Genomic DNA, 14665 nt, shown 5'->3' on the forward strand with positions numbered 1-14665 from the left:
CCTCGTTTGCCCGACACTTACGACAGGCCCTTGGACGTAAGGCGTGGACGTGGATGACGTCACCCTCCGGCCTGCGTGTTGGGGAGGAGCGAGTAGCGGGGTGGTCGCTCCCTCGGGATTTGGGTGCGGCTGGGCTCAGGTAACACCGGCTCTTAGGACTCCTTCTGCCTCCGCCCACGGGTAGTGCTAAGACCGCCGCCCAGTCTGAAGGCGACCTTTACCCAGGCTTGGTCTAGATTCCCTGACTAGCGTAACTGCACCGGACTCATGCTGGTGACCTTCACTCTGTTAAACCATCTTCTGTTCTCCCAGTGAAAGCCTCAAAGCTGGGGATGGTGCGGTACATGTGGCAGACGGGATCTTATCCCTGTTTTCTTCCCCTAGTTTGTAGAAAAAACAAGGAGGGTGTGCAGGCAAGCTTTAAGGAAGAAACAGGATTTGCCTGATTAGAGGATACTTGGGAATCTGCTAGATTCGCATCCCTTCTGTCCATATTGGAGATGGAAGTTTTCTGTTGTACTTCAAAACGAACTCTCCGACACGCTAAATTCAGCCACTGGAAGTTTTCTTCATTACTCCTGTCTCCCAAATTCAGATGAATGTCGGCCCTTTCCCTATGTTCTGACATGTGTTTATAGATGGCTGGTGTGTGTCAGGCCCTTCTCAGTATAAACCTACATATTCTGGTTGAGTTTGTTTCTATGCTACCATCCTTCCTTCCACCGTCAGATTAACACTAGGTGTCAGAAGGCTCCAAATCTCCAAAGATCTCTTTCCAGCTACTGGTCCTGTGATCTGCTCGAAGACTTCAGTCTGTATGAGTATAGATGTTAGGTATTCCCAGGGGTAGTTGATTCCAAAATCAATCCCCAGAACCCATACAGAACTTAAGTTCTTCACATAAAATAGTGTAATATTTGTATATAATCTACACAATCTCCCCAATATTTAAATTATTTCTAGATTATAACATATAACGCCAAATATGGTGTTACTTAGGAAAAACGACAAAAATGCTAGTCCTTCAGTATTTGCGAGAATATTGTTAGCCTAACTACGTAGTATGTGATGTCATCTGCTGTTTTCTGATGACATGGATGTGGAATCCATAGATAGGAAGGTCTGACATATTTCCATTGTTTTTAAATAGTCCTAACTTTAATTCCTCTTTCTCTTAAAACAGTATTATACTGCCACATCTTACTGTAAAACAGTGGGACTCACAGCACATTGAAGACTTTTGTGGCTTTCGGGGGTACTAATTGAACATTCAGATACAGTGCTTATGTACATTTAAGTTGTTCGTATATAGGCTTATTCGTCAGACTCTTAAAGTTTTTAAAGACATGGTATAGCAAATCTGTAGACATTCAATATGTCCTTAAACCAAGCCCTGATATTGCCTTCCATATTTCTCCAAAGAAAGTGTAGTCCTCAACTGAAGTCACTGTGCTCTCAATATCTTTTCTTTGTAGAATAGAAGATAACCATTTTTAGTTTATAAGTGAATTGGCCAATGAGAAGATTTCCAAGAACATCCTACTGCAGGTCTTGTAGGTACACCAGTGACTCAGCTGACCAAGTGAATAGTTTGACATCTTAGTTTATTCCCGTAAGCTAGATATACTCAATTGATTGCTTATCCAGCATGCATTCATGAAGCCCTGGGTTTGATCCCTAACACTGTGCAAATGGATGATGGTTGTGGTGGTGGCTGTAATCCACACCAGGAATCCAGGATTGGGCAGGAGAAGACAGTAGTAGAATGAGAAGTTTATCGTCATCCTGGGCTAGTTCAGGCTGGGTGACATAAGGAGACCTTGTCTCAAACAAATTTATTCCCATGAGGAAGAGAATAGGAAATAGACAGCTCTTCATCTTTTTCTAACTAAAACAATTGTGGATAAAGAGTCTTATTTCTAAAAATTGTGGGGAGATAAGGGGAAAGAACAGTAAAATCACTTGCCAAGCATGGTGGCAACGTGCCTTTAATCCCAGCACCAGGGAAGCAGAGGTAAGCACCAGGGAAGCAGTGGATCTCTGAGTTCAAGGCCATCCTGGGCTTCAGAGTAAGTCCCAGGTCAGCCAGGGCTACACAGAGAAACCCCGTCTCAAGAACAACAACAAGCCCCCTCCAAACAAACAAAACAAAGCAAAAACCCCTCCTTCCTGTGGAAAGGAGATACCATAAATTCTATGCTGTTGCAGTGCCTCCCAACATTTGGGAGGGAGACAGAGCATCAGTTCAAGGTCATCCTGGACTACATAGCAAATTCAAGACCTGTTTGAGACATAATAACCTCCCCCCCCCTCTCTCTCTTTCTCTCTCTCTCTCTCTCTCTCTCTCTCACACACACACACACACACACACACACACCATAAACAACAGCAGTCCATAGTCAGCCTACTTGAATTATTTGCGTAGGAAAAGGAAACTGCATATTGTTTTATCTCCATTGCTCTGTGTGCTCTATCTTATCCTTTGGAAGGATAGTGGCTGGTAAGAGTCGTAACTGTTTTAAAGCAAACTCCTCTCTTTTCAACAATATCATGGATTGCCTATTTTTTTTAAACTATGAACAAAAAGCTATTAAAATGCCCTTCTCAATCAAAATATGTAGCCGAGGCCACAAGAAGTCTGCAGTTTGCAGGCAGATAATGTGCTCGTCCCATGCTGAGTCTAGGGCCAGCTTATGGACCGAGAGGAAGCCATCTCCAGCTGTACTGGCAGCTCAGCAAATGAGAAGTTCAGCTCAGAGGTGGCTTGGAGCAGCTTTGGCAGGGACGCCTGGGTAATGCTGCTACACTTTAAAGGATCAAAACAGTTATTCCCAGTAAGCAGGTTAGTCTTGTCTGCCTTGGATTTAGTGATACTGGGATGAAACCATTTCCTTCAACTTTGAGGACAGTGAGGAAGGAAGATTCTAAGAGCCACTGGGAATGGAAAGCACCAAGGAAACTGTGTCTTCCAAATGCAGCAGAACTGATGCACATACGAACTCACAGAGACTGTGGCAGAATACACAGAGCTCACACAGGCCCGAGCAAGGTGGGGTGCCAGCACTGAGAGGGGGAAGTGAGCATGATCTCCCACCCCTAAGCAAAAGGCTATCTCCAATTGGCAACCACATAGACGCAAAGGAAAAGTTAGTTTCCTGAGTGGAGGCAAGAGTCTCAGTGGGTCTACAAACCTCACTGAAGGCCAGGGCTGGCCAGTTATAGGTGGAAAACTCAGAACCAATTCAGTTGATTTTGGAGAATTTTTTTTTTTGTCTCACTTTGGGCAGTTTTTACCTTTTTGTTCTTTTGCTTGTATTATGGCTTCCGGCTTTGTGTTTTCTTTGTACGTGTGCGTGAGCACACTTTGTGCTCTTTCTCCCCCCTCGCCTGTTTATTTGCTTTTATTCTATTCTCTTTATTTCTAATTTGCCTGTTGGTTTTGTAAAGAGAGAAGGGAAGAAGATTTGGAAGTTGGAAGGGTGGGTGAATGGGGAGGGCCTGAGAGGAGATGAAGGGAGGGAACTGTGATTAGAATGTTGTATGAAAAAAATCTATTTTCAATAAATATGTAATTTTAAAAAACCACTTTCTGAGGACTTCATAGTTTCAGGTTACCTTCATGCAAGTTCAGAATTATATTTTATTGTCTCTGCACAGTCTAAGAAAGTTCTGTCTGAAAATATAAACAAAGTGGCTGCGAGTGGACAGTGCATCCTGGTCTCTGGTGAATCTGCAGAGGACTAGAATATCTAAACCCAAGTCCTTGACGATCCCCGTGCTTTTGGGAAACTCTGAGCCTGAGATGCTAATGAGAAACAACAAAGATACAGCTTATTCCTAAAGCGCTCAAGGCAGTCTGCTGAATAGGAGCGTGAAGTAGAAGTCATCGACAGAGGCTGCTGTATCACCATGTAAGTATTCACCTAACTGAATGTATGTGTGCGTGTATGTTAGACTTACATGTTAAATTTTACTACTGTATTATGTGGGCACCTGCATGTCAGGTTGCATGTGTGGATTGTGAAAGGACAATCTGTAGGAGTCTGTTCCCTTTTTCCACCAATTGAGTCTCCGAGGTGGAGCTCAGGTCATCAGCCTGGCAGAAAAGGTGTTTGCCCACTGAACTACCTTGCCAGCATTGAGCCTTATAGAAAGCATATTTTTTTTTACTGTATATACTTTATTTTCATGATTATAACTTTAATTTGTAAAGTTCTTTTTGGTTCTTACCTGTTTTGTTATTGTCTTAAACTGTCTTTGGTTTCTTGTACATTTTTTTCTTTGCCACCTTCTCTGAGCTGAACTTCTGATTTGCTGAGCTACTAGTTCAGCCAGAGATGGTCTCCTCTCAGTCCATAAGCCAGCATTAAATAGCACATATTTTACATTAAAAAAAAAACCTAAAGGGCCTACTCTGATTTTTGTCATGTTGTCATAGTTAGGGTTTTACTACTGTGAGCATGTCTTTAATCCCATCACTTAGGAGGCAGAGGCAGGTAGATCTCTGAGTTCAAGGACAGTCAGGACTAGAAAGAGAGTTCCAGGATAGCCAGGGCTGTTACACAGAGAAACCCTGTCTTAAAAAACAAAGGGAGGAAAAGGAGGAGGAAGAGGAGGGGAAGGGAGAAGGGAGGAGAGGAAGAGGAAAAAAGAAACAAGAGGAAGAAAGGAGGGGGAGGAAGAGAGGAAGAGGAGGGGAAGGGAGAAGGGAGGAGAGGAAGAGGAAAAAAGAAACAAGAGGAAGAAAGGAGGGGGAGGAAGAGAGGAAGAGGAGGGGAAGGGAGAAGGGAGGAGAGGAAGAGGAAAAAAGAAACAAGAGGAAGAAAGGAGGGGGAGGAAGAGAGGAAGAGGAGGAGAAGGGAGGAGAGGAAGAAGAAAAAGAAGAAACAAGAGGAAGAAAGGAGGAGGGGGGGAAGAGAGGAAGAGGAGGGGAAGGGAGAAGGGAGGAGAGGAAGAGGAAAAAGAACAAGAGGAAGAGGAGGGGGAGGAGGAGGGAAAAAGGAAGAGGGAGGGAGAGGGGGAGGAGGAGACGCTCTCTGCTTACAATTTGGACACAATTTTGGTGTTTATTCTTCAAAGATTCATGTCCTCTAAGCTTGCTCCAGAATTAATGACGAGCCATTTTCGGCTCTGGCTGTAAGTATACGTTAGTTCCCTCAAGAGTGGATTAGTTCCTGAGAGAGCCAGCTGTTATGAAGGAGCAAGCCTGGTCCCTCTTGCTTCCTTCTTTGCCATGAGACTTCTTTCTTGTGTTTCCCCACCATAAGATACTGTTTGCCCCCCCCTCTCTCTCTGTGTGTGTGTGTGTGTGTGTGTGTGTGTGTGTGTGTGTGTGAGAGAGAGAGAGAGAGAGAGAGAGAGAGAGAGAGAGAGAGAGCGAGAGAGAGAGCACTATATATAAAGCAATGACAAAATGCCAGTTACTATAAGTTTGAAGGCAAACCAGGGAGTAGAATAGAGAATGTCAGATACATGGCTTTTGTACTGGCTGGTTTTGTGTGTCAACTGGACACAAGCTGGAGTTATCCCAGAGAAAGGAGCCTCCCTTGAGGAAATGCCTCCATGAGATCCAGCTGTAAAGCATTTTCTCAACTAGTGATCCAGGGTGGGAGGGCCCATTGTGGGACTGGTAGTCCTGAGTTTTATAAGAAAGCAAGCTGAACAAGCCAGCAGAAGCAAGCCAGTAACATCCCTCCATGGCCTCTGCATCAGCTCCTGCTTCCTTACCTGCTTGAGTTCCAGTCCTAACTTCCTTTGGTGGTGAGCAGCAATGTGGAAGTGTAAGCTGAATAAACCCTTTCCTCCCCAACTTGCTTCTTGGTCATGATGTTTGTGCAGGAATAGAAACCCTGACTAAGCTTTCTTAATTAGATTTACTGTAGTTTAATTTCCTCCTTTTTATTGTGGTAAAACACGTCACATAGAGTTTGCCATGTTCTGTTCGGTGGTGCATTAAGTATAGGCATACTGTGCAACTGACCAATATCTGCTCATAGAACTCCATCTTGCAAATCTGGAGTTTCACACATCCTGAGATGGATAACTTTGTTGGCTTGACTGGATTCTATAATATCCAGGTAGCCAGTACTATTTCTAGGTATGTCAATAAATTATGTCCAAGAAACTGGCATTTCAAAATTAGTGAACTAAGTAAGACAGATCCTCTTTCATCCATAATGGGTAAGCATGTGCAATTGGTTGAGGGCCCAGAGAAAACAAAGAAGGGCATTCCTGCTGTTTCCTCAGGAGCCAGAGCTCCCTTCTTACCTGTGGGACAAGCAGTTCTAGATTCTCTGGCCTTTGGAACTTGTACCAGCAAGCCCTTAGTTCTTAGGCAGAATTATACTGCACTAGATTCCCTGGTTGTGGGCTCTCCGGGTGTGGATTTCACCATGCTACTCAGTTGTCTGGACTTTTCAGCTTTCAGATGCCTTTGTGTGTGTTGTACGCTTGTAGCATAAGACATAATCTAACAAGCAAAGTAAAGTTTTCCTGTGTTATTTTTTAAGAGTGACTTTGGATGGATAGTCTTCTTCAACCTGGAATCCTCCATTAAAAACTGTCACCAATGACCTTTTTAATGAACTGTGTGGAATACAGCTGTCTTCTCACTAAAGGACAGAGCCCTTCATCTTAATTACAGCAGTGAGGAATAGGGTAGACTTCCTCTTAGGAGTTGGTAACTGTGACAGCACTGAATCGAAGGCTGTGGTACTTCTGCATAGCAGTGGCTTAGGATGCAGTTGTACACCCTTGAGACTCAAGGAAAGTGTATGATGAGAACGTCAAGCTCTTGCACCCGTATACGTATGGTTCAGTGGGTAAGGCACTTGCAGCAAAGCCCAGCAACCTGAGTTGTCTAACTCCCACGTGCGCACTGTGTGTGTGTGTGTGTGTGTGTGTGTGTGTGTGTGTGTGTGTGACAATTGTAAAAAGAAACAGGGTGGAACTGAGTTCCTATACTGTGGAGTTGTGTCTTTTAAATACTTGTTCTTTAGAAGTTCTGTCCTGTGGCATGTTCTATGACTAAAGGATTAAATTAATATGTCCACTGTATTGCCCACTACCTTGGATATCCAAATGGCTTTTTTTTTTCCATTTGTTAAAAGCTGGTTTTTTTTTATTAACTTGAGTATGGCTTTTTAAAAAGATATTTACTTTACAAAAAAAATTGTGTTAAGTGCAAGTGCATGAATGCCACTGTCATCAGACTGCATGTAAGTGCCTCTACCCACTGAGTCATCTGTCAGCCCCAAATTTCTGATGTCTGTTACACGCATGTGTGCATGCCGAAATGCTCCCCTCTATCACTCTCTACTTTATGCCTTGGATGCAAGATCTTTCCTTGGATGTGGAGCTAGGTAGGGTTTTTCAGGTGGGCAGAAACCTAGCAAGCCCTAGTGATTGTTCTTTTTCTTCCAGCACCAAGGGCTCCTTACAAGCATGGTTGGAATCCTAGCTGCCTTATGTGGGTCCTTATGGCTGGAGAACAAGTGCTTTTCCCTGCTGGGCTCTCTCCCAGAACCTATATTAGAAGGTGTGGTGTTCCGGATCAAACCCAGGCATGCTAGTGAAGGACTCTACCACTGAGTTACACTCCAGCTGTAGTCTATAAAGACTATGATTCAGGAGTTGTCATGTGATTGATTATATTACATACAGTTTAAGTATTTCAATATGGAATGTTTTGCTTTCCTTTATACCTACCTATAATTCATAATTTTAGCTCAGAATGGGCTTCAGGAAGGTACATGTTGGTTATACAAAAAAAATTCAAAACATGTAATGTTATTTTGTGTATGCACGTGAGCCAGTAAGTTTTACTGGCATTACTTATAGGATTATAGGTGACGGTTATGGACAGGAATAGAAATGACTCAAACAGGTGCATCCCAGCCTGCCTCAGCTCAGGTGACAGTTCACAAAAGCTGGGGACTCACGGTACATTTTGAAGTAGCTTGTCATGCTGGAGGCTCATGTAGGCTCTCTTCTGGGAAGCTTAGCTGACCTCCTTTCACGTAGTTTGGCTGATCTGTTTTCACTCACATACTTGGTCTCATCTGAGGCTCTTCTAAGCAACTCAGCTTATCTCAACTCCTAACTTTTTCACGCTAGTAAGCTTGTCATGGTAAATTATTTTTATAATGTATTTCTTGGGCCAGTAAGAAGCCTCAGTGAGTAAAACCACTTGCCGTGTAAGCATGATGACCTGAGCTGGATCCCTGGAACCCACAGTGGAAGAAGACTCATTAAGGTTGCTCTCTGATCCCTCCACTGGGGCTGTGATGGGCACACAAGCACACAGAGCATGAAAGAACTTTTAAATATATATCTCTTGATATACTGATGTGCTGGCTTGCATATGGAAGTTAACTACACATTAGGCAAACACTTCAAAGATGAAAGTGTTGGGATCTGGAATGACTAGCATCAAGCCACACATTTTCTTGCCAAAATTGCAAATCTAATAAATTGTATCGTCACAAAATAATTTTATCCATATAAAATAGCTGTTTGGTATTAGAAGGCTAAAGGGAAGCAAACACATATATCCTATAATGTAATGTGTACACACAGAACATTCAGGGTTCATCTTTCCCATTGACTTGTCGACATACTTTTATTGAAGGTGTATAGCTTGGAGAGCCACTCTACACTCAGTGAACTGAGGCTCTGAGGCTTTGGATTCTACCCCATTCCATTTTGTTGGTTTTTTGAGACTGGGGTTCTCCTAGAACTCAATTATGTAGACCAGGCTAGCTTTGAACTCACAGAGATTAATTTTACCTTTTTGCCCATTATTTTGTGAAAACATTTACAGAAAGAGATTCTTGATACACTAATTTTATTAAAGCATGATACATTCTATAGCTGTCTCTCAAATCTTCAATATTTGAATGATTTTTTTTCAACTTTTTCATTTCTCACAAAATGATGATGTGAATTTTGTCTACACATTGATTTTCATGATTTTGGGAAACTTCTTCAGAGTGTAATTTGAAGATGACATTAAACACTACTTTTTCTGGCTTTGATACTTTGTTGACAAACTTAAGTGTTTTGAGAAGTCAGGACATTATTTTGGTCCCCCTGACCAGATTCTAACTTAAATTCTTGAAAACACAACCTTATTAATGTTATTATGGCTTAATACAGAAACAGAATCCAGCCAAATGCAGGGCACTCTATGACATATTTTATTTTCTTGCAAGAGGCTGGGTTTCAAGGGAATATCTCAATTATAGAAATAATGGCTATTGTGGCCATAAAACTGATGTCTCATCCCACACTGCAATTTATCTCTGAGGTCTTTTTGTTCTTCTTGAATGGAGTTATGCAAACGTTTATGTGCCATGGACCTTGAAAATGAGTTCTTAAAATCTCGAAAGTTGGTATGATGCTTGGGCACGCCAGCTCGAGAAATCCAATTCAAGAGAGGTCTTGTTTCATCACTGCTTTCTATGTCTGTGCCCAAAAACTCTGGTTTTCTTAAATAGTTGTCAAAAGTGAGATCAGCCATATCTGTTTTGTTTTGTAGAATATTAGACTTACTGAGGCGAACAGGGTTTAGACACATAGCATATGGGTCACGGTAGGTGGACTTATGTGGTTCATAATCAATGTAATGGTTTGACTTAGAGCGGGCTATGGGTAGGGGCTTCACGTCCAGCTGCCTCCAGTACAAATCATCTGACTTTTTGGTGTCTGTGATCTTTGGAAGGGAGTGTAGGTCAAAAAGACTACCCATGTCTTTTGATTCATAACTCGATGGGAGTGCATAGGTAGACAACAAGCGTTGTTCTTCCTTAATCTTGTCTTCAATATTCTGGTTTTTATGGGTTAGTCCAGACAGGAGGTGATCATTCATTGCCATCATTTCTGCAGAACTGGGTATGAATGTATGAAAAGCACACAAAACTCTTGGGGTACAGTCTGGACAGGAAGGTGGTATTTGCACCGTAGCCTCCAGAGGTCGTTGGTTCTGAATAAGTCGGGCAATTCTACCATCCAAAGGTCTAGGAGGTTTTAAGGAAGGATGGAATTTTTCTTGCTGTACCAGTGGAATAAAAGGGGGAAAATAAACTAATTAATAAATGTAATATTATAACGATGTAGCTACCAGCAGGCTAATCTCATACTCATTTTCACTATCTTAGTAAACAGGAGAAGTGAGGGAAGTGCACACACTAAGATACTTCTGTACTTATTTGAAGACATGAAGTTGGGCCCAAATAAATACATACTTCTCTTTTACTGGCTTTAGGTAAAATGGAAAATATATAGGTTTTATTTGGCTAAAGACAAGTTTTTCTTCAAGTGTGGAAATTCTTAGCTCTCAAAATTTCAAAGATACAAAGGGACTCACTGGACAAAACCTTATGAAACCATGATTGTGCTGACTATCCATCTTATGCAGTTATTTAAATCATCACAGGCCTCAGCTGAATCACAATCACCTCAGAGGTGGCAGAAAGTGGAGTTCCTAACTTTAGTTCCAAGACCAGGACTTGTGAAGTCTACAGTGGGGTCTGAGATCCCTTATTTTGGGAGGGAACAAACTCCTGCACTGTGAGCTCTCTTCCCAACGAAAGAGCGTGCATTTTAACAAATGTTTTGGGTGCAGCTAAGGCTGGTGCCATGCTAAATGCTTGGAGAAGCACTATGTTGAGTCTGTGTCTGTTTACTAGTTTTCGGGACTGAGCACAGGGCCTCGCACATGTTGAATACATGCTCTGCCACCAAGGTATACCCACTGCCCTGTCTGAGCTTTTGGGATGTTTTAAAAGCGTGGATTCAGTCAAACTTGGAAACTCCAAAGATAGGAAGCACATTCAGGATATCATTGCTGGAGCTATGTCTGCAGGGGAAGAAGGAAGAGGTGGCATGTGTTCTATTTTGTGGCAGAGGCTTGAATGAAAAGCTGTATGCTTTTGTTTTGACAGATGCACATTTAAAATTTGTACAGTTTTAATGAAGGCATACTTCACAATGAATGAAGGACAGAAAGCCAAAATTCTAACTCTGGTAAATGGTATGCATGTCAAATCTTAAGGGATAAAGTATATACTAAGCTCTATAGTTTAAAATGTGTAAAAATAATAAAATTATTGATGGGTGGTTGGAGTAATTATGCAAAAGACTGAATAAGCATTGATAGCAGAATCTAGCTGGTGAGTAGACAGGTCTTAAATGAAAATTATTTCTGCATGTTTGAAAATGTTTATAATATGCTAAATAAAACATCAAAAAGAAGTATACATATGTCCACATCAGGGAAGGTAATAATTATGAGTGTGTGTCTTGGGGTGGGTAGGGATGTAGTTTATTCGTCAGGATATTATTTACTCAGAAGCTTGGGTTCAGTTGGCAGTGCTTCATTAAACTGGGCACAATTTATGGCAGAAGCCTGTAACCCAAGCACTAGGGAAATTGAGACAGGATTGGGAGTTCAAAGTCATCCTTGGCTACACAGAAAGTCTGAGGCTAGCCTAGGCTACATGACACCCCATGTTTGGGGAAAAATGAGCAGTGATAACATAGCAACAGTAGCACAGACTTAAAGAGTAAGGGACTTTGGAGGATCGTCCTGGAGAATGATCCTTCTGAGTGATTCATTGGAGAAATCTCCATACTGATCAGTAATTGTTATAACCTTTAGCTAATCAAGCTTTGGTGAATATGAGGCAAAGACCCCAGCTTCCTGACATGTTTCACTAATTTGTCATTAAAAAAAATAGGATATCAGACTGTAATAGTATCAGCTGTGTAAGCAAGAGCTTTTAGTACTTCCTTTTTTATGATATATCACAGGCTGGCTTTGAACTTGATATGCAGCTAAGGATGACCTTTAACTCTTGAACCAATTACTTCCAAGTTTCAAGTGCAGGAATCATAGCTGTGCCCCACCATGCCTGGTTTACGAAGTGCTGAGCAATCAAACCAGGATGTCATGCCTGCTAAGGTAGCACACTACCAACTGAACATCTCTAGTTCAGGACTTGCATCTCATGCTTTACAAAGCTTCACAGGGACTTTTATCTTCAGTAACACATGCTCTCCTGAACTTAGGCATGCATACTGAGCACACATCAGTGTCGAAGCATATAACTAATCCAACAGAGAGTGCCCATTGCAAGTACAGAATCAAAACAATCAAAAGGTCCTTGGTGACTGATGAAGGGCAGTTTCTGGACCCAATCCAGGTTTTTGATTTGGAATCCGCTTAACAATGCTGAAGCTAATATAACATTAAAGTGCTTGTTGTGATCTTAAAATTATCCATATTTTGTATGCTTATAGTTATATATATTTCCACAATTTATAGCTTTGAAAATTACGTTTTCAAAATTTATATTTATAGAGAATATAATTTAGGCTTTCAGTAAACCAACACATGAATATTAGGTCATTTCACATTCTTTATATAATTGGTCTAACAGATTAAATAGTTTATTACAGGGCTTGATAATTTCTTTCAAGCCATTTATATAATCAATTGTCCATTGATATAGGCAAAAAACTTAATTGGCTTTTGATTGTAATTCAGCCAACTCTCAATTATTGTGATTATTAGGAAGAAGTCAGTCATTTTTTCAAAAGTAATGGTAATGGTAAGATACACAAGTTTGCAGAGATCCAGAATTGAAAAGAAATCATGAAGTTACTAGCTAAGTTGTAAGCAAATTCTTTTGTGAATTATTTTATCAACAGTAGCATGACAGAAAATATGTTTAACGAATAATACTGTGAAAAAGTTTTCTTTTTCCAAATAGTGGCAAGGATATCTGAATCAGTTCCAGTAAATTCAATTATCTTTGAAAACCCACTAAGTTGTCCTTTTGCTTAGGTGGCCACCAATGCACAAGACACAAAACATGGGAAGAGCAAGGAGACGATACCTGGATAATCTCCCCCAAATAACTGAGAGTTGACTGCAATTACTTACAGGCTGTGGGTCAAATCCTATCTGTCCAGTTAGTTCTGCTAGCTCCTTCTCACGGTAATCATCCAGCTCAAGGGGGCTCATAGGACCTAGACCTTAATGGAAACATTGTCTTATTATTTTGGTAGAGATAAGTGAAAAATGATAATTAAATTACTCTGTAAATAGGAAAACCTGCCCACTTTATCGTATAAATTAGAACCAATAAAATGTAAGCCAGCCCTACCTCCCAGTCACCCACTTAAGAAACTGAGCTCTCCCACTGATTTGCTGAGAGCATGGAAGAACGTCAGGAAACAGAAGCTTGCGGCAGACAGCATTTGCTGAGTGTTCCCCTTCTGTTTCCATTATTTGTACTGCTGTGAACTCATACCTGTAAAATCATGAGTGTATGAAGTGAGCCAGTGAGAACGCTCAAGATTTCTCTGTATATTGGCATCCTTTGCAGAGGTCATAGTATCCCACGGAGTCACAGATGAGTTAGGAGCAAAGGTTTTAGGAGGCTTGGGGTAGAATACTGGCTTGTTTTTCTCAACACATTTAGGAAACTAGAATAGGAACATAAAGATTGCTGTTACAAGTGTATCTACCTGAGTAAGGACTGCTTCACTGTCCAGCAAGCAGCAGTTGAGGTCATTTTCTTCATTAATTACAATGTTCAAGCCAGGCCTGGTGGCTGTAACTATAACCACATTTTATCACAGAGATGCTAACATCTCTTCTAAAAGTCTCTGAGAACCTAGGTTGGAGTTTGTCCCTGGATAGTTTATTGCTAGTACAGTTTCATTAGCCGTCCTGAGGGTTCTGTGTACTGCTGGCTGGTTTTAGCCAAAAATGGCTGCTGCTTTGTCTTCTGTCCCTGAAAGGAAACTGCATGATGTTGGCTACAGCTGATGAAGCCTTAACTCACGCAAATTCAAATATAATGGTCATTCTTTATGTACAGCAGCATCTTTACTTAGTATTTTCTAGAGTTGTGCATGTCACATGCCTGGATGCATTTTGTGGCTGTTTAGCTGGGGCCTGGATGTGCAGACCTGTGGCAGAGGACAAGGATCATCGGAAGCAAACGTTCCAGGAGTACACTGGCGAGTACAGTCATGCAGGGGGAAGCAGCTGACTTCCCACAGCGGTTTTTAAGAAGGTTGGACAAAACTACTTGGAAGTTTACTGAAGAAAGAGACTGATTCTAGTTGAATTGAGAAGTGAGGCCAGGAACAGGTGAGAAAGGTCATGTTATGCCCCACCACAGCAACTAGGCGGAGAGATGGGGACAAAAGCTGCAGCAGCAGAGGTAGGCTGGAGGTGCGCAGTATGGGATATGGTGCCATTTGTTGTCTGAAATCCAAGCCCGCCTTTCATGTTTGCAGGGCATAAGGGCTAAACTATAAATAGAAACCTTCCATTTGTCTAAACAGTTAGCCAAAATCAACAAACTGTTATCTACTTTGACATGACATTTAACAATCCAGAGAATAGTTCTAAATTCAGACTTCTTAGTCTGTTACAAGTTTTGCACCAAGACATGGCAGTTCAGGAAGGGCCAGGTGCTGCACTTAGCCTCAGGTCCTCCTAGTGCTCTCTTCTGCCTGCTCGTTCTCAGCATCCCCATTCTGGACACTAGCCACCTCCGGTTACCCTGTGGGCCTAGAGCTGTATACTGGTTGGGGGTATACTGTATACTGATAACCCTTAAGGATGGACACAAAGAAGAGACTCTAG

General features: G+C 41.7%; 1 protein-coding gene and 1 long non-coding RNA gene across 2 annotated transcripts in view; one reads left to right on the forward strand and one right to left on the reverse strand.

The window, feature by feature from the left end:
- LOC102546410 (uncharacterized) lies at positions 1-13321 on the forward strand. The gene is made up of 3 exons (XR_010065797.1): positions 1-139; positions 3658-3911; positions 10944-13321. It is a non-coding gene; the product is annotated as an uncharacterized LOC102546410 (long non-coding RNA).
- The window catches only part of Spmip4 (sperm microtubule inner protein 4), a 24917-nt gene continuing 19426 nt past the window's right edge, over positions 9175-14665 (reverse strand). The window contains exons 8-10 of the mRNA NM_001024329.2: positions 13317-13491; positions 12947-13038; positions 9175-10051 (exon numbers count right to left, since the gene is read on the reverse strand). Of these exons, the coding sequence (NP_001019500.1) occupies positions 9236-10051; positions 12947-13038; positions 13317-13491 (1083 nt within the window). The 3' untranslated portion in view covers positions 9175-9235. The remainder of the gene's footprint in view (positions 10052-12946; positions 13039-13316; positions 13492-14665) is intronic.

Source organism: Rattus norvegicus, chromosome 4 (assembly GCF_036323735.1).
Source record: "Rattus norvegicus strain BN/NHsdMcwi chromosome 4, GRCr8, whole genome shotgun sequence".
Classification (NCBI taxonomy): Eukaryota; Metazoa; Chordata; class Mammalia; order Rodentia; family Muridae; genus Rattus; species Rattus norvegicus.